Here is a 20,074-nt window from a genome sequence, read left to right as displayed (position 1 = left end):
TTGGTAAAAACCTCTTCCTTTCTGCTTGTACTTCTCCTCCTTAGCCTTCTTGTACTCTTCATACGGGAGCCACTCTTTCTTTGGTTTTTGCCTGTCTTCATCATATCATTCCCCACTCGAGTAACATACTTGCACCTTTTTGTTACCATTTTCATCCAAGTCGCAGTATCTAGTAAGATGAGGTCCATTACAATTTTCACAACCCACCCGAATAGCATGGATCGTTTGATCCATTTTATCCATCCTCCTATCCATGGTTTTTAGCATAGCCATGACCGCGGACAAATCTTCAGTAGCTACATATGCGGCTCCCCTAGTAACATCATTTCATGGGTTGTAGTATTCTCTAGAGTGCTTATAGAATTCTTCAATCAATTCCTTGATCACTAAGGGTTTGTGAGCGGGCCTTGCAAGTCAAGTAACTGCCTGTTTATGACATTGACTCCATCATAGAAAATGGAGACTTCTTGCTGGCTATTAAGGTCATGGTGTGGGCAGTTTCTTAAAAAGCTCTTGTACCTCTCCCAAGCTTCATATAGCGACTCTCCAGCTTGTTGTTCAAAGTTAGCAATGGCCTTCTTCAGCTTGGCTATCTTGGAAGGTGGGCAAAAGTGATCAATGAATTCTTATTTCATCTTGGCCTATGTGGTGACTAATCCGGGGGGAAGTGATTTGAGCCAGTCTTTTGCAGCACCTTTGAATGTCACTGGAAGCATGCAAAGTAGCTGAGTCTCGCGAGGCACATTTGGAACATTAAAGTAATCAGCTACATCATTGACTTCATCCAAATGCTTGTAGGCATCCTCGTGGTCTTTTCCATAGAAAGGAATTTCCTTTAGCTGGGCGAGTATGTGGCCCTTTAGCTCGAACGTAGCAGTAGCGGGAATTGCGAGTTGCACAAGTCCCGGGCCGGTGTCATCGCGGATCCTCTTCTTCCACTCTCCCATGGGGATTTCATCAATGTTAATTATGGTATGAGCTAACTCGTCACCGGAATCAAAGTCGTGTCCGTATGTAGGTTCTTCTTCCTCCTCGGTGTCTTCCTTGATCGGGTCTTCGCTTGCTCAAGATGTGTTGGATGCTCCTAATTTGCTGCTCTTATTCTTCCCAAAAACAGTCTTCAAATTAGACAAAGGTGACTTCTTTGGTGTATTCGAGCTTTCCACGTCCTTTCCTCTATTCCTTCTCAATGCGGATTTAGGATCTTCAAACGGGGGTACCAGCGGGGTGTTTGATCCTCTGGTCATGAAAGTCCTGAAATAAAACAAGATAAAAACTTAAAAAGAACAAAAACATGCAACTAAAAAAAAATGAAAATTAAAGGCAAGTAATAAAAGTAAAAGGGTTTTTTCTCTAGTTTTACAAGACTAGACATTTAAACAAAGCACTTAAACACTTAACTAACTAAACAATTAAAGCAAATGACAAATTCACCAAATTTATTAAAGGGTTTCTGTTTAGGTTCAACCAATTCACTCCTATGGTTATTTAAATGATAAATTAATTATTATTGGTTACCAACTATAGTGGTTAGGTTCATGTTCATTACTCCTAACCCTTAGACAATTAATCAATTCAAGCAGTGGCCAATTGTTTAAACTAATTAATTCCCTAGTTTAATTGTTTGGATTAAATAAGATTTGTAATTGGTTAATCAAGTTGGTGTTTCAATTAACCTCTTGTTTGTTGGTTTCTCAAACAAGCTCACACATTAATTTACCCATTCTATAATTAATCCTAGTTTCATACTCATTATTCCTAGGTATATGATGAAGTGTTCACATAACATATGAGGTTAATAATTAAGATATGTTTATGCAGCTTAATTACCTTCCAATTAACAGAAAATAGTTGTCATTAATGCATAAGGTTCTTTAACAAACTTAATTTAATAAAATCACCACATAACAATCAATCAAAAAGTATATTCTAAACCATAGGAGTAAATTGGTCTTCCCCAACAGAAACAAAATGAATTTAGTTCATAGTCATAGCAAAAACAAACTCAAAAGCAAATTCAACTAAGCTAAACATACTAAATTCTTAAAGCTAAGTGGAATGAATAACCTAATTTCCTTGATTCTTCAAAGGATTGAAGGTTAGGGTTCCTTAGCTCCTCCAAGGGTTCTTTTTCACAGGTTCAGCTCTCAAAATTGCCAAAAGTCTTTTCCATTCGGATAATGGTTTGATATTTATAATTATCACAAAACAGGGTGTACTCAGCGAGTAGCAAACCCAACTCGCCGAGTAGATGCTTGTTATCCATCTTATACCAGGAGTCTTGACTTCTCTTTTGGAATATTCTAGTGTACTCGCCGAGTATCCTAGAGAACTCGCCGAGCAGCTAAGCTTTTGTCCCTCATTCTTCATTCTTTGGTCTCTAATTGCTTCTCCTTGTTTCCTTTCACTCCCAAGCATGTCTTTTGGACTGAAAACAAAATTTAAGCATTATTAAGTACCTTTTGTCCACATTATACACATAATTAGTTAAAAATGAATAAAAATGTATGCTAAATAATTAACTAATTATGCACATATCAATACACACACTCGATCTCTCACCCCTACTTGTTCCTTAGCATCCCAAGGACTCTTAATTGGACTACTCACTGACCCGGTAATTCCAGTAGTACAGGCCTAATACTACCTTCCATACCGCATTTGTAATTACCGCAAGTCCTCCTCCTAGGATTCCAGATCGCAATTACTCTATATTTCACCGAACACAGACTACTCTCATAAGCTCATTTCTGCTACATACTCATACTTAAAGAAAATCATAGGTAGCAGTAACTCCTAGGCTAAGGCATCACAAATCAGGGCATTCTAGTCCTAAAATGTGAAGTACCTAGCCTACTCTCTAGCATGCATAGCATATCTCATAATATATCACAACACAGGAAGTAAGGGTATTTTGGTAATATCACCGTTCGGGCGCTAGCTAATTGTATACACTGCTCATTCTCGTTTTTCTCTTAGAAACTCTTACTCGTTTTAGAAAATTCATTTCTCTTGAAAAAAATTCTCAAATCCTCAGTTTGAGTCCAGACACACCCGAATGTGCATCCGAACCCCTCAACCCAAGGCTCTAATACCAACTTGTAATGACGTAAATTTTCAAACCAATTTTTTGTTTTTACAACACATCATGTCATATATTATATTTCATAAAACCACAAGTATCACAAAAGTCAACAAAAATCCACAAATAAAAGTATTTCATAAAACCACAAGTAACTCAAAAGTCAACATCAACCCACAAATAAAAGTCAAATCCCAAAATCCTCATCAAGGTCTTGAACATGTGTGTACAATCATGTCGGTGCCTTCCCGCAATCCTCGGAAGTACCTAAGACACATAACACATAACACGGTAAGCACAAGCTTAGTGAGTTCCCCAAAATACCACCTGCAACACATTAGCCACTCGAGGCTATAACTCTGTAAGACCCTCAGGTCTCTGTGTCTCAATGGGACCCTCCAGTCCCATAGCTCGTTGGACCCTCTAGTCCGGTCTAAGTGAGGACCATCCGGTCTCACAGCTCGTTGGACCCTTCGGTCCAGTCTCAATAACACATAGGTATAGCATAAATATCACACAGTCAAATGTATAACTCAAGTAAGCACGTACGACCCTCTGCTCACACATAAATACCACCCTAGGTGAAGTATAGTGAGAAGACTCACCTCGTAAGCTAGAAAGTAAAAGTCTTGTACTCGGAATCCTCGATCTAGCATCTGCCTATCACAAGGATAATATCTCTAATTAATAATCTCCTCACACTCAAATGCACCAAACATTGATCTCTCTTACACTCTAGCCTTAAAAATAGGTAAAAGAACATTTTACCCCTCCCTGACCTCCATCACTCATTTGACTAACCCCAAAGTCAACATAAGTCAATTCCAGTCAACAACCCAAATTGACCAAACTCGCTGAGTGCACTCGTACGACTCGTCGAGTCTCATCATTTTCTTAGTAATCTCATGAAGGTCCAGCTCGTCGAGTTAACCCTTAACTCGCCGAGCTATCATACGACATAGCTCATCGGGACAAACCCTAACTGACTCGTTGAGTCGGCTCATCGACTCGATGAGTCCATTCAGAATTAGTTGTATTCAGACAATTCCAAGGCAAAAAAAACTCTCTCACAGTCTAGATCTAAGCTCTCCAGGCTTAAATATCACGTAAATCCTTGAGCTTTACGTTCATGCATGGCACAAAAGGGCTAGAAGTGCCAAGAACAAGCTTGAGAAGAAGTTTCTCATTCAAAGGGACAACATGGCTGAATAAAGCAGGGGACTTTCGACTATAGCGACCTCACAAGGTCCAGATATGATGTCTATTTCTAAGAAGGTGCTCAAAACCTTCAAGGTCCGCCCTATAAGAAGATGGAAATGAAGCCCTAACTCTAAGACCATGAGATCTATCAATACAAAAGAGAAAGGTATGAAATTTATACCTTAAACAAAAGCTCCTGGATGTTTAAGCAGCAGATCTAACAGCCTCTTCACAATCCTTGCTTGGAATCCTCCTTTACTCTACCAAAATGCACCAAAATTCTCAAGTAAAGGCTCAAAACTCTCTCAAAATCTCAAGGGGGCGATAAGGGTTTCTTCTCAGTGAGGTGTGGCTGCAAATGAGGCTATAAGTGCCTTTAAATAGGTCCCAAACCCAGGGATCTAAGGTTTCCACTCACAGCGCCTACTCGGCGAGTCTACTCTCAGACTTATCGAGTAGATCATTAAACTCACGTTGCCACACCCGCCTCTACTCGACGAGTTATAGCACCAACTCGTTGAGTAGATCAATGAATCTCAAAAATAAATAATTAAAATAATATACCTGGGAATCCGGATGTTACACAAATGTTTATTCTTCTAGATCTAAGATCTACATGAACTCTTTTGGCATAAAGGTGCCAACTTCATGGTCTTAAGGGCTGCAAGCATTCATTAAGTCCTTCTTTTGGCCTCTTTTGGACATTGGAGCTCTCCTAGTCATGCATGAGCATAAAGTTGGAAACTTTACATGGCCATTCAGCTTTTAGGGGCCAAATCTATATTTTAGGGTTTTTTCATTGGTGATTAAGTACTTAATGATTAACCCTCGCCCCTTTTAAGCCTAGCGTTTGGGCTTTGAACCCATTTTGTTGGTTCCTAGGGGTAAAGTTGGAAATTTTACTCTTCTCGATGTCATTTTAGTTGAGATCTGAGTTTTGAATCTCTTAAATTCGTTAATGTCAGATTAATGTATTAAGATGTTGGGTTTCTGGCAAACTGGGTGTTTTTATTGATAAACACTGTGAGTCAGATCGGTTTCTACTCGACTTTGCATATTAATGGAGAAACACGGTGAGTTGAAGGACAACTCGGCGTGTTGGGTCAACTCGGGCTATTGACCTTGACTTTTGACTTTAGTCTTAAAACAAGTTTGGCGTATAAAGGAGCTTAGGGGCATTTTGAGTTGTATTTAAGAAATTGTTTCTACTTAGGGGATGGGTAGAGCCGATATTCAGATTTGGGACCTATTCAGCTATTGATATGTATTCAAGGTGGGTTTCCTCACCAGGCTCAGCAGGTCTAAGGCACCAAGGCCGACCCTCGTTTGGTTATGTTATTATACTTTCTATATGTATCATACTTGTATGTGCTTGTATATGTATGCCTATTGGGCGAGGCATGTTATATTAGTGTGGGCGGGGCCCGTATCTCATTATTATCCAAGTGTGGGCGGGGCCCTTATTTCATTATTATCCGAGTGAGGGAGGGGCCCGTATCTCACTATTATCTGAGTGTGGTGGTGCCCGTATTTTAATATTGCATGATATATATGGTGTGTGGTAGTTTGGGGGAACTCACTAAGCTTTGTGCTTACGGTTTTCAGTTTGTGTTTCAGGTACTTTCGGTTGTAAAGGGAAGAGCTCAGGATGACTGCAACGTACACACCATTGAGATTCCGTATATGATGTTTTACTATGATTTTATGGCAATTGATACATTGGTTTTTATTTGAATGTTTGGATGATATTGGAAAATACTATTTTATCTATTAATAAATAAAAGAAATTTTGGACCATATTTTTGGATGTTGCATCTTGCTTCAAAATCTAAAGGAGGTTTAGGTATCGGCAGTCTTGAAGCATTTAGTTTTACTCTTGTTCAAAAGTGGAGATGGAGATTCTTTCATGAACAAAAGTCCTAATGGGTGAATCTTATAGTTGCAATTTATGGTGGCATTGGGGGAGGGGTTTGAATTTATATCCTTGGATCCGTGGTCATGGCGTTTGGCCCAGAATTGTAACATTCGGACTTCCAAGTATATTGTTTATTTATGTTTTTGGTAAGGACTATTGGACGACTCGAATAGTTGGTGCTATAACTCGTCGAGTAGGATCATCATGTGCCATGTGGATTAATGATCTACTCGACGAGTCCAAGAGTCGACTCGCCGAGTAGACGCTGTGAAGAGAAACCTTAAATCCCTGGGTTTGGGGCCTATTTAAATACACGTATATCCTCATTTACAACTCACCAGCTGTTACCTTCACTGAGAGAAACCCCTAATCGGGCATTGAGCTAAAAGTGAGTGTTTTGAGCTAACTTTGAGTGTTTGGTGCAGCTTTTGAAGAGAAAGGAAGGATTCCAAGCCAAGGGACGAGAAGGGGCTGTTAGATCCATGGTTATTTCACCTTAGAGCTTCTGGGAAAGGTATAAAGCTTACATCTTTCTCATTTTGTTGAGTAGATCTCATGATTTTGGGAGTTTAGGGCTTTTTCCATCTAATATGAGGACTTTGAGTGTTTTGAGTTCATATAGAGGTTGGGACTTCAGATTTGGACCATGTGAGGTCCCTAAACTCCAAACGTCCCTGCTTTATTCAGCCATAATATGGCCCCTTTAGTGAAAACCCCTTATTAGAGTATGTTTTTGGCATTTCAAGCCCTAAGTGCCATGCATGGACATAAAGCTCGTGGATTTACATGATAAATGATCCTTAAGAGTGTAGACCTAGAGTTTGGGAAGGTTTTCTACCTTGAAATCGTCTGAATGAGAAAATAGTCTAGATGGACTCGCCGAGTTGATGAGCCGACTCGACGAGTCGGTTAGGGTTTGTCCCGATGAGCTGGCCATGTTATAACTCGACGAGTTAGGGGTTAACTCGACAAGCTAGACCTTTATAAAGACTTCTAAGGGACGAGTGGACTTAACGAGTCGGCTCGTCCTTGCTAGTTCGAGCTAGACCTTTATTGTGTTGCACTAAGATAAAACTTGGACTGTTGACTTGAGTTTGACTTATGTTAACTTTAGGGTTGGTCAACATGAGTAATGGGGACCATAGAGGGGTAAAATGATCTTTTACCCATTCCAAGAATTTAAGAGAAATAGAGAGAAACCTTGGTGTAATTGAATACAAATATAGTATTAATTAGAGATGGTTATCCTATGTATTAGGCAGAGGCTAGTTCGAGATTTTTGAGCATGAGACTTGTAATTACTAGCTTACGAGGTGAATCTTCTCACTATACTTACCATGAGTGGTATCCTGGTGTGACTAAGATGTCTTATGTGCTTATTTGTGTATTGTGCTACTTTGCATTTTGTCTTTGTGATTTATGCTTATTGTTATGAGCTTATTGAGTTAGGGCCAGAGGGTCCTCCCGAGTGGTGGGACCGGAGGGTCTCCACTGGAACACATCGACGAGAGGGTCGTATTGAGTTAGCCTCGAGTGGCTAATTCGATATGTGTGGTATTTTAGGGAAGTCACTAAGCTTTGTGCTTACCGTATATGTGTTATGTGTTTCAGGTACTTCTAAGGATCACGGAAAGGTGCCGGCCTGATTGTACACATATCAGCGATTGAGTTATGATTTAGAGGATCCTAGAGTTTTGAAATATGAACAATTTTTTGTATGAGATTTGATGATTTGACATTATGATATTTTGTGTTTTATTTATTATGACAAATGTGTTTTTAAATTGAAAATTTTGGTTTGAAATTTTACGTCGTTACAAAAATTGTGAAATCTGTAAATGTTATGCATGAAAGGGGCTTGGTTCTTCATTCTTGCCTAAGAAGATCCATTAGAGTTGGGAGGTCTACTAGATTTTGGAGTGATGTTTGGATATGTCACTTGCCCTAAAAGACAGGTTCTTGAGGTTGTTTCTTCTTGAAACAAATAAATACTTTTCGGTTTGTGATAAATGAAATGGCAAGTGGAACTAGACCTCGTCGAGACCTGTTCTAAGAGGGAATCTCTTTAGTATTTTAGAAAATCTAACCTTGTTGTTGGAGAATACTCGACTTTCTATGGATAAAGACATTTGGAGGTGGATTTTAGAGGGGTCAGTTTCTTTTTATGTATAACAAACTAAACTTCATATTGATCAAAATTCCCTTCCGAATAATTGCTTGGAAACTAGATGGTCGAAATTTGTTCCAAAAAGGTTACTATTATGGTTTGGAGAATTTTACACAATAGACTCCAAACTAGATGGAATCTGAGCCAGAAAGGTGTAGATCTTAACACTCTTATGTGCCTTCTCTGTTTACAAAAATCGGAGAAGATTGATCATGTCTTTTGGTCCTGTGATTTGATTGTTGCCATCTGGTGCAAGGTATTTAAATGGGTTGACATCAGCATACCTTCTTCAGACTCTTTATTTGACATTTATAATTGGTTAGATGGCTTACGGCTACAGAAAAATCGGAAATTGGCATTGAAAGCTATCATAATATTGATCTTATCGGTTATTTTGAGATTTCTAAATGAGTAAGTTTTTGGAGAAAAATTTCCATTTTGTGAGACTTTTTACAAACTATAGTTGATTTTTCTTTTTTTTTTGTTTGCTAATAGAAACAAAAAGAGTTCTATTGTTTTGAATAATTAGCTTCAAAATCATCTTTTGATTTAATATATGGATATATGTTCTGTTCTAACTCCTTGCTAGTTTTATATAATTTAGTTGTTAAAAAAAAAAGATTACTCAATTTCCAAATAAATAACATGTTTAAAGATGATTTCATTCATTTATTTTAGAAGAAATTTTAGATTCTAAAATATATTTATTCCAGTTTTCTAAATAATAAAAAGTTATAAAAATAGAGAAATCATATCCCTTTCCGATCAATTTTACATCATCATTGGACATGCAAAACAAAACGGTTTTTCCATTCCAAATTTAATCATATTTTATTATTTGGTTCGATTACAATTTATACACCAAACCAAGCCGACTATAAACCGCGTTTGAGCATTAAAAAGTTCGTTGGGGTAGTTGCACCCTCAACCCGACAACCTCCCCTTTAAATTCCCAATTTCCCCCGCTTCTTCCATATCTCATTTTGCTTCTTCCCTTCTCCAAATTTATTTTTCTCATCCAACTGTTCTTCAATTCTCTCCAAATTCGATAAATTCTTCACCAATTTCAAAAGGGTATTCTTCAATTTTCCCTAATTTGATCAAGGCGGTATTCCATGGCGGATTCACGACAACCATCGCCGGACTCGGCCGTAAACATCACCAGCTCTGCAACTTCAACTCTCCCTAATTTCCTCCTTTCTGTAAAATTAAAATATGTGAAATTAGGTTATCATTACATGATCTCACATGCTATGTACCTCTTGTTAACCCCTCTCGCCGTCGTTGTTTCAATCCATTTATCAACACTCACATCACAGGATCTGATCAATTTATGGAACCAACTCCGGTTTAATTTAGTCACGGTGGTCATCTGCTCGGCGTTAATGGTGTTTTTAGCTACTCTCTACTTCATGAGCAGACCGAAGAAGGTTTACCTTGTTGATTTCTCTTGTTACAAACCTGACGACGAACGGATGGTGACTCGGGAGATTTTCATGGATAGATCGACTCAAATCGGAACTTTTACAGAAGAGAATCTGGCGTTTCAGAAGAAGATTCTGGAACGATCTGGACTAGGACAGAAGACGTACTTCCCTGAGGCGGTGCTAAACCTTCCGCCGAATCCTTGTATGTCGGAGGCGAGAAAAGAGGCGGAGATGGTGATGTATGGCGCCATTGATGACCTGTTAGCGAAAACTGGAGTGAAGGCGAAGGATATCGGAATCCTAATAGTGAATTGCAGTTTGTTTTGTCCAACTCCATCACTGAGTTCTATGGTTGTTAATCATTACAAGCTTCGAGGGAATATCATGAGCTATAATCTCGGTGGAATGGGTTGCAGTGCTGGATTAATCTCCATTGATCTCGCCAAACAACTTTTGCAGGTAATTAATTCATTCAAATCCCAAATTCGTGGAATTTCAATCAATTTGTTTGAAATCGACGAACTGACGTTTTCTTTTTGTTTGTCAAAACAGGTGAACCCTAATTCGTATGCGTTGGTTGTAAGCATGGAAAACATAACGTTAAATTGGTACTTCGGAAACAACCGTTCAATGCTCGTATCAAATTGTCTCTTCAGAATGGGAGGAGCCGCCGTTCTGCTCTCCAATCGAACTTCCGATCGCCGGCGTTCAAAGTATCAACTCATCCACACCGTCCGCACCCATAAAGGCGCCGACGACAAATGTTACAACTGCGTCTTCCAAGAAGAAGACGAAAACAAGAAAATCGGCGTAGCCCTTTCAAAAGATCTCATGGCAGTCGCCGGCGAAGCTCTGAAAACCAACATCACAACCCTCGGACCACTGGTTCTTCCGATGTCTGAACAGCTCCTCTTTTTCGCCACTTTAGTTGCTCGGAAAGTTTTTCAGATGAAAATCAAACCCTACATCCCTGATTTCAAGCTCGCGTTCGAACACTTTTGTATTCACGCCGGCGGAAGAGCTGTTCTTGATGAATTGGAAAAGAATCTGGATTTATCCGATTGGCATATGGAGCCTTCGAGAATGACTCTTAATAGATTCGGAAACACATCGAGTAGCTCTTTGTGGTATGAATTAGCGTATTCCGAAGCTAAAGGGAGGATAAGGAAAGGTGATCGTTCATGGCAGATTGCTTTCGGCTCTGGTTTCAAGTGTAACAGTGCTGTGTGGAAGGCGTTGAAGACGATCGACCCGGCTAAGGAAAAAAATCCTTGGACCGATGAGATTAATGATTTCCCGGTTCATGTTCCCAAGATTGAAAGGATCGGTTCTTGAAAATGTTCTGTATTTTTTTTCTTTTCTTTTTTTTCAATTCTTTCTGGATTTTATTGCAGATTGTTGTAATGTTATTGAAGAAGTCAAAGAGGCCATTGCCAGTTTTATACATGGAAATTTAAACGTATAATTTATATTTGGTTTGAATTCTACAAATTTAGTAATATCATGTGTAAATGTTTTTTTTGGTGAACTATTAATTATTCGAAACCCGACAACTGTATTTTAAAATTTTAAGTTATTAAATGATCGTTACTAAGACATTAATGTTGATTAAATATCATGCTTAAAGAGTAGATAATGGGCCTGTTAAGACACGTGTCATTTAAGAGTTTCTTATTTCTAATTTTTAAGTAAAAGCTTGTAAAAAAAGAAAAAGTTTTGTGCGTTGATAGAAGTGTTTAACTTTTAGTCTAAATAAAACGTTTTAATCTCAAAAATATGTGGAGAAACTTTCAACAAAACGATGCAAAATCAAACGTTATCCGTTATCCGCTATCCGCTACTCACTAACTGTTATCTGCTACAAGCTAGTTTTACTGAATACACTCAATATTGCAACACCTTAAATAATTATAGGTAAGGTCATGGGTATATCAGGCACAAAACCTCTTCCCAAATGGAAACCTAAACGTAGTCGTGCACTGATGCCACGATCGTGATCTCTAAGGGTATTTTCCTCCGAACCTCTTTCTGTGTGTGTGTGCGCGCTCGCGCAAGGACATAAGGTTTCATGTGGTGTTTTCGTCTTTTGCTACAAATGCTTATTTAAGAAGAATATGCACGCCAATAGTGTGGGTAGCATACCTAAAGGCGAGGCTATTGCTAAAAAAGGTGGGTCCTTGACCCACCTAAAATTATATATATATATAATAGTTGTTGATGAATTGTTTCACTAATTGTATTTAAATGTAACATATTTACTTGTTTATCAGAATCAATCTTGATAAATAGTAAATAAGTAAGGATGATGCATAGTACACATTTGTTTAATTTTATTTAAGATTCAAAATTCATTATGATTTAGGGGTGAAGCCCCTGACGGACAGGGGTACGGGGGCAGTAACCCTAGGAACGGGGTCTAAGGGGCATAACTCATCGATGGGGTCGAGCTACTTTCTCATTTCGAATCTTATCCAATTGAAGATTGAGAGTACCATCCAAATACTTCATTTTGAAAGTGAAAACATAATTCTCATTATGACAAGTGCTATTACACCCCAAATTTCTAACAATAGTTATATATAAAAATAATTTAGGAGATATGTTAAATATTTGAAAGGATTTATCCTAATACTTCTTGCAAAACATATATACGAAAATAAAGATTTCTGAAGCGTGTATTTCTTATTTCAATAGCCAAAATGCAAAATAACCGATTTACTTAAGATATAACCCAATAAAAGATAATTCAACATAGCTTAAAATTAAATAAAGAAAAAAAATAAACATGTAATACAAAATTACATTGATTCATTTAAATTGTGAATCATGTTATTTGTATTTTAGACATGCCACTGAACAAATCCTAATAACATAAAAAACAATATCTTTATAATATTTCTTGATGTAATTGTCAAATTTTAATTATTCTAAAGAAAACCATACGTTTTTTTTATGTCTATCGCGACAACTATTAGTCATAAATAGTTAAATATCGACATTTGCAAATTAGAATTGCTCTTAATAGAACTTTTAGTAAAATGTAAAAACTAAGATGATAAATTTATTACTATGTGTAAAAACTTATGTATTATATGAGTTTATTTAAAGAAAAAATTAAGTGTGAAATTCCAAACATTAAATAAGTTTAAATTTATAAGAAATCTGAAAAAAAAAAATTGTTGAATTATTAAAATTAAATTTTTTTTTTCAAATTTTAACAAAAAATTTAGATAAATACAAAGGAAAATAATTAGGTTTTAATTTAATAATTATAAAATTAGAAGGAATTTTCATTAATAAAATTGATATGTATTTATTGTTACATTTAAATACTATGTAGAATTTAATAAAATAAACATTAAAATGAAATGTTATTTAAAATAAAAAATAATTTAAAATAACCACAAAATAACATTTGAAAAAATGAATGAGAATGCAATATGTAAAAAAATATTTTAATTTATTAGAGTGGATTACCCAAAATCCCAAATAATTATACTACTTGAATAATACTAAATCTATAACGATGTATCAATGGGATTTATCCTTAATAATCTATAACGTGGTTTATGGTTTATCCTTAATAATACTTAAGCTCATGACAATCGGGTGAGGTTGTGCGATATTTATTGCGATGATATGATGTCGGCCCTCCGGTCGGCTATGTAATGTGTAGTTTATTTCATTATGAAATATAAGTAACATCCTTGTACCTAAAAGTTATAAGTTACGAAAGTATTATGATATTAACAATTCATAGAATATGTGAATTGCTTTTTATGAATTACATCAGAATATTATGATATTGATAATTCATGGAATATGTGAATTGCGTTTTATGAATTACATCTGCATGTCATGGAAAACAGTTTTCATATGACGATTTGTTTAATTGAATATTTGAATGATCATTTATAATATCGGATTTGGTATTATTTTAACTTCGAATTAGATAAATAAAATAATCGCAAAAGTTGGGTTTTTTCATGTAAATTGCATTACTAGCACTTTTTTCCCAACAATTTGGAAAAAAGAGTTTGAAATCCTTTTTATTGGGTGTCGTGCAGTAAGGATAAACCACTAACCAAGTCAAAGGAGTAAAGAGATGGTTGTTGAACAAAGTAATGACAAAGTGTAGTGTCATATTTTTATATAAAATAAAGGGTAAATTTAAGAAAAACTTTATATATATATATATATATATGAAAAACTTTATATACAAACACATTTAGATTAAATCATTAATAATATGTTGTTCTTCTGAATCGTTCATCTGTTTTTCATCAACACCATATGTTGTTCATTCTTCTGGATCGTTCATTTTTCTTCATCAACATCATATATTCTCATCAACATCATCTGTTCTTCATCGTTACGGGCAATCCTAGATAGGTGCCCGGTCTGGCACTGACAACACTTAGCTTCCGCGCACGTAGTAGAAAAAATTTCGTTTTTTTAATTTTTACCTATTGTGCCACTACGTAAACAAAATCGTGCAACTAATAAAAAAATTGTGCAACTACATAAAAAAAATATTATCACTCTAGCGGGAATTACCAATCGAAAAAAAAAAATAATAACGAGCTAAATGTTTTAATCAGTTATTGTTTAATAGTCCAATTGCCTAAAGTCCAAAATAAAACTTAATTGGATAAATTAATAATTGGGCTAATTGTTTGTAAAAAAGATAGCCCAATCCTAATTAATTGTGTGTGTAACTGTATATTATTGGTACAAGTAAAAAAACACGATTACACTTCGACAAATCGACTACTCAACTTCCTGCATCCAAAATTTGTTCGATCGTTATTCGTGATTTTGCTCCTTGGCCTTGGCTACTCTCGACAGTCTGTAACTCGTGACCTCACAATCCTTGATCGATTTCATTGTTGGATCGATCACAATCCTTGATCGATTTCAACAATAGTCAATCACTCAATCTCTTGAAGCAAGTATCGATCAACTTCTGTCTTCTTTCAATTTCTACTATTTTGGTTAACAAAATCGACTTTAAAGCCCTACACTACAATGAAGCAAGTAAGTTTTACCAATTCATTTAGATATTTGAAATTGATATGTTTTTTTTGAAGTTATTGATTGACTTGGGTGAATTGATTTGTTTTATTGAAGTTATATTGTTTGCTTAGGTTATATTGCTATGTTTTTTTTATTGAATTGATTGTTTGATTAGGTGAAATTAATATGTTTTATTGAATTTATTGTTTGATTAGGTGAAAGCAACTTGTTTTATTAAAGTCATTGTTTGATTAGGTGTAATTGTTATGTTTTTATTGAATCTATTGTTTGATTAGGTGAAAGCAACTTGTTTTATTGAAGTTATTGTTTGATTAGGTGTAATTGTTATGTTTTATTGAATTTATTGTTTGATTAGGTGAAAGCAACTTGTTTTATTGAAGTCATTGTTTGAGTAGGTGTAATTGTTATGTTTTTATAGGTTAAACTAAGTGGTTTTTTTTACCAAAAAGACAAAGACCTAATCCAAATGAAAGTGGTGAAGAATGTTCCCAAACACCAAACACCAATCAATTAATCCCTTCCGTTTCTAATCCTAATGCAACTCCATAAACACCAATCACCAATCAATCAATCCCTTCGGTTTCTAATGCAACTCCACAAACACCATGCGCTAACCAACCTAATGATAATGTTGACTTGAAAGATCTTCCAAAGGACCCGACGGATAGGCCATTGATTACAAGTTACAAATCTAATATAAGTGATGATGTAAGAAGAGCATATTTGCTTCAAGGACCGTGTCACACCCCCAAACCGAATTGGCGGAAACATTCAGGGGCGGACGACATCATGTACAGTATCACAACAATGCATAATTGTAAACAAGCAACAACATCATCCATTGCATTAATAATATAATTTAATACAAGCGTGTTCTGTATAGAAGTAAGACACCAAAAATGAATGATCAAAATAAAGACGAGTCTTGAAAGCTCCGTCTTCTCAAAACCTGACATTGGTACTTGTCTACTGATGACCTGAGAATACAAGTTATTTTGAAAGAGAGGATCATCATTTAAGTTGGTGAGTTCATAAGATTTTAGTGTCAATGTTGTAAGATTGAAGAAAATGTTTGTAAATATTTGTATATGTTTGTATATGTTGTAAATGTTTGTTACACCTAGAAAATCCTATATTTTCTACCTAAAAGTAGCCTATTACCAAGGCCCAAATGTTCTACGTGTTGTTTGTTTGTTAGTGTGTATTTTCCCAAATGTGACTATCATTACCAAAAATATAGTTTTACATTACCGTTTATGTGAGAAGATCACAATCTGAATGCAATGGGAAATTAATAAAGTATTGTAGTGTTGTATATAATAACTGCTGTTTACTAACTACCTTAAACCAATTGTTAATTAAGGTGAAATGTGATATTATTGTAACCATACTTGATCGACTAGTAAAACACGATGCTCGATGACGTCGAAATGGTATGACATTCGTCACCCGTAGACCTACAGGTCCCACTGTAGCTAGCAGTAAGGTGTAGGACGGTTAGTCCTGTATAAATCTATACACAAATTCACGCTCTCCATCCAAGAGACTCTTGTTACAAAACGTGACACAATAGTAGATTGTCAAGCCATGAAGTAGTGGCTCACATTAACGTTATAGTATTCTAGTGTTTGTATAGTATGTTCTAGTGTATTGTATGTTCTCTCTGTACTGGTGTATAGTATGTTCTCTTGTATAGTATAGCGTATGTTCTTTTTGTTTCTCATAATAGTAATTTTGTATCGACTCATGAACGAACTGACTCTTGTATGTTTCATTGTACTAGAAATAGTGAGTAGTAATCTCCTAAACTATACCTATTATAGTTTACTAGTAATGTCGTTTGAACGACTGATTGTGTTGCACTAAGATAAAAGCTGTTATACCTGAATATATATACATAATATATAACTAAGGTTCAAACAACACTCGGACAAACAACCGGATACTCTAAGTCCACAACCAAACTAGGAACATGAATTAAAGTGAATTATCAGTCCTAAGTCCTTTCAACCTTACTTATATAACTATATCTGTGTAGACATGATTTTGAAAATAAATAAGTTTGAAAGAGTTTAATAAAGATTTTTAGAATAAAAGAGTTAACATAAAAGGAGTTTTAACTATTTAAAATAATAGATGACTTGATGTCAGTTTATGAAATGTTTAAAAGAGTTTGTTTTGTACACAATTTTGAAGTATATGAAATCCACTTGTTTGTTAATTATCAATCATATGTGATTGATATAATAACTATAATGTTTTCAACTTGTATTCCCCCCATAAAAGCATTTAAAATCATTTAAAAGGTAAATTAAGGGGTATGAACTCACCTGCAGTGAGTGATATGAATGAAAGATCGGTTTCTAGGATGCTAAGTGTTAAGTGAATACTTGAGCACAACGAGTCCTAATAAGCATATAACAACACATATATGTATATAATTGGTGTTTAAACAACTAATAATGCAAGGAAAGACACCCTAGGACAAAGGAAACACTTAGATTAAAGTGCTATAAGTGCCAAGGGTTGCATATAATGGGTGTATGGCCGCACATTGGTGTGTACGGCTAGAATGGTGTGTTTTATGTGTGTGTACGGCCAGAGTGTATGACACCAGTGGGTGTGCGGCCGCACACTCATGGTGAAACATGCCAATAAGTGATTTAAAGTCTTATTAAGCATCTAGGAAGTGTGTTTTGACCAATACTTAGCCTTAGTGGAAGTTTATTACCATTTTGGACCTCACAAAGGGTGTGTATGGCCACACAAGGAGTGTACAGTTGTACACCCTTGATGATCATGGTTTGGATGATTTCTCATGGTCATAATTAGTAAGTAACAAGCATGAGGAGTGGTACTTACGATATAGAAGCCTTTAGGGGTGTTTGAGGTCCAAACATTTAGTAGGCGTTCTTGGTGTTCTTAGAGAACATTTAAAGATCTAAGCAAAACGAGTAATTTTAAGGATGAAGTCATGAATCCTTACTAGATTGTGTAATGAATCAACAAAACAAAGGAAGAAACACTTACAACTTGAAGATCTAGATCAAAAATCGAATGATACTTAAGAGAGAAGTTGATTTCTTGGCTTAGGAGTGTGAAAATAGGTAAATGGAGGCTAACACTCTCATTTATACATGAGAGTGTACGGTTGGGATGGGTGTACGGCCGTACACCCATGTGTGCGGACGCACACACCTCATGAATGGGTTTTTTGGCTCATTTGAAAGGTGTTGAACTCAAATACATTCATCCCTATCCCCATACCTTGATTATACTAGGCTTAGAACACTTAAATTGACTCTAAACAATGCTAGAAAGACAGCAAAAATGAACCTGGACTTGATTGATTTGAGTAACTGAACAAAATAGAAATTTTGGGTTGTCACATCATCCCCCCATTAGAGAGAATTTCGTCCTGAAATTAGAGTTTAAGCAATTAAGTTATTACAAATAACTGGGTGAAAAGATGAGGATATTTCAGTTTCATTTGATACTTGTGTTCCCAAATGAGTTCGTGTCCTCTCTTTGCATTCCAGCGAACCTCCACTATCGGGATACGACTTTGCTTCGTTTGTTTGACCTCTCGGTGTAACATCCCGGGATTTCAAGAGTTGAGTTGAAGGGCTGAAAGTGTAAGATTCGGAGGGTGACTCGGCGAGTCCATGGATAGACTCGGCGAGTCAGGTCGCGACTATGGTCGCGTATCAAGTGGCCTACTCGGCGAGTCCAAAGACGGACTCGGCGAGTAGGTGTTGTATGGAGAAAACCCTAATTTTCGGGGTTAAGCCCTATATAAAGAACATTATGCCCCTCCACAGCCTCCCTTATTCCCCCTTGAGTCCCAGAAACCCTTAATTCGTGGAGAGTCCCTTTGTGGAGCAAATTAGAGCTTGGAGAGGTGTTGGTTGAAGAAATCTTGAAGGAGAAGTGGCTTGGATCAAAGGGTTTTGCTTGGATTCGAGTTTCATTGTTGTTGAGGCATCCTTTGGAGGTAATACTTTCGTTCTTGGGCTGTGTTTTCCTAGTTTATCATTTTGGGGTTGTGTGGGGAGCTTGGTTGTGTGGCATCTTGATGTTTGGGGGATGGATCTGAGGTTGCTACCTCAGATCTGGAGTGGAGAAGATTTTAAGAGCATTAAATCCCCTGTTCTTGTGTTGTTGATGGAGATATCATGTCCCAAACCTTGGTTCTAAGGTGAATAAGGCCTAGATCTCTTTAGATTCACGTAAAGTTTGCTACTTTACGTGATGGATGGATTGTAGGAGGTTGGATCTATGTTTTGGATCAATTGCATGGCCTGAGATGCTTCTGTTTGGATTCAGACCGGTAGTACTCGACGAGTCACATGGGTGGACTCGACGAGTTGCTTGAAGATGGCCTGGAACTCGACGAGTTGGAAGAACAACTCGGCGAGTAGGTTGAAGATAGCCTTGGACTCGACGAGTCCATTTGGACTCAGCGAGTCTTGTCGAGGAAGTCCCAATATTTCTGGTTGAGTCGATGAATCGGTGAGTCAAGGGATGACTCGGTGAGTTGGGTGCGAGTGGACTCAGAGTTGTGGGACTCGACGAGTCTTGGGGTGACTCGGCGAGTTGGGTCGCTAATTGAGGGAAGTTCTGAGCATAATGTCACAACTGGAAATTTTGTGTCTTGTAAACTATACACTCAAGCTAAAGTGAATCAAAAGCTTAAGAACATGTGTAACACCTATGATTGCGACAACAAAATTTCAACCAAATACACCATACAAGCATTACAAATAGTCAACAAGCAATTGGGAACCCTAGAAGTTCTTATTTAGGTCCATTTTGGACTAGAACTTCCTTATTGGGCCTAATGGACCAATAAACTTCCAATTTGATTATCCTGGGTTTAGAACTTTTAAATGGGCTCTAATTGGACCCACATCTATTTGTTTCAACATTTTGGGCTATATTGGGCCTAGAATGAAATAAATTCAAAATTTTGAACCATGATTAACCTAAACTAGCCCAACAAAGTGTAAGAATCATATTATAATTTTTTAGGTTAAAACTCACCCAACTTAATATACACATGGGCTTATGGGCATTAAAGCCCAAATTTTCCCTTTTTCCTTCCAAAAATCTCGGCCCAAGGCCCAAACCCAAGGATAAGATGAGAGTTGACTTTGTCTTGCCACTTCATTATTGCCTTTTGGATATCCATGCAACTCATCCCATATCTCCATGCATAGCACTTCAAAGGTCACCTCCTCTCATCT

At 36.6% G+C, this 20,074-nt stretch overlaps 1 protein-coding gene and 1 non-coding gene across 2 annotated transcripts; both read left to right on the top strand.

The window, feature by feature from the left end:
* The first annotated feature begins 480 nt into the window (after positions 1 to 480).
* On the top strand, positions 481 to 587 carry LOC145038164 (small nucleolar RNA R71). The gene has a single exon (XR_013679228.1). It is a non-coding gene; the product is annotated as a small nucleolar RNA R71 (small nucleolar RNA).
* Positions 588 to 9,326: 8,739 nt separating this feature from the next.
* Positions 9,327 to 11,235, top strand: LOC145037720 (3-ketoacyl-CoA synthase 11-like). The gene is made up of 2 exons (XM_078986426.1): positions 9,327 to 10,250; positions 10,344 to 11,235. Exons 1-2 carry the CDS (start codon positions 9,480 to 9,482, stop codon positions 11,124 to 11,126), a joined length of 1,554 nt encoding a protein of 517 aa, XP_078842552.1. The 5' UTR covers positions 9,327 to 9,479; the 3' UTR covers positions 11,127 to 11,235.
* Positions 11,236 to 20,074: the final 8,839 nt, after the last annotated feature.

Source organism: Lactuca saligna, chromosome 3 (genome assembly GCF_052625555.1).
Source record: "Lactuca saligna cultivar CGN05327 chromosome 3, ASM5262555v1, whole genome shotgun sequence".
NCBI lineage: Eukaryota > Viridiplantae > Streptophyta > Magnoliopsida > Asterales > Asteraceae > Lactuca > Lactuca saligna.
This window is presented reverse-complemented; position numbering and strand designations above follow the sequence as displayed.

Bases quoted from the DNA above. Each gene is read 5' to 3' on its own strand.
- LOC145037720 (XM_078986426.1), top strand. From the start codon at position 9,480: ATGGCGGATTCACGACAACCATCGCCGGACTCGGCCGTAAACATCACC. The intron at 10,251-10,343 runs GTAATTAATTCA...TTGTCAAAACAG, and splicing joins TCGCCAAACAACTTTTGCAG to GTGAACCCTAATTCGTATGC.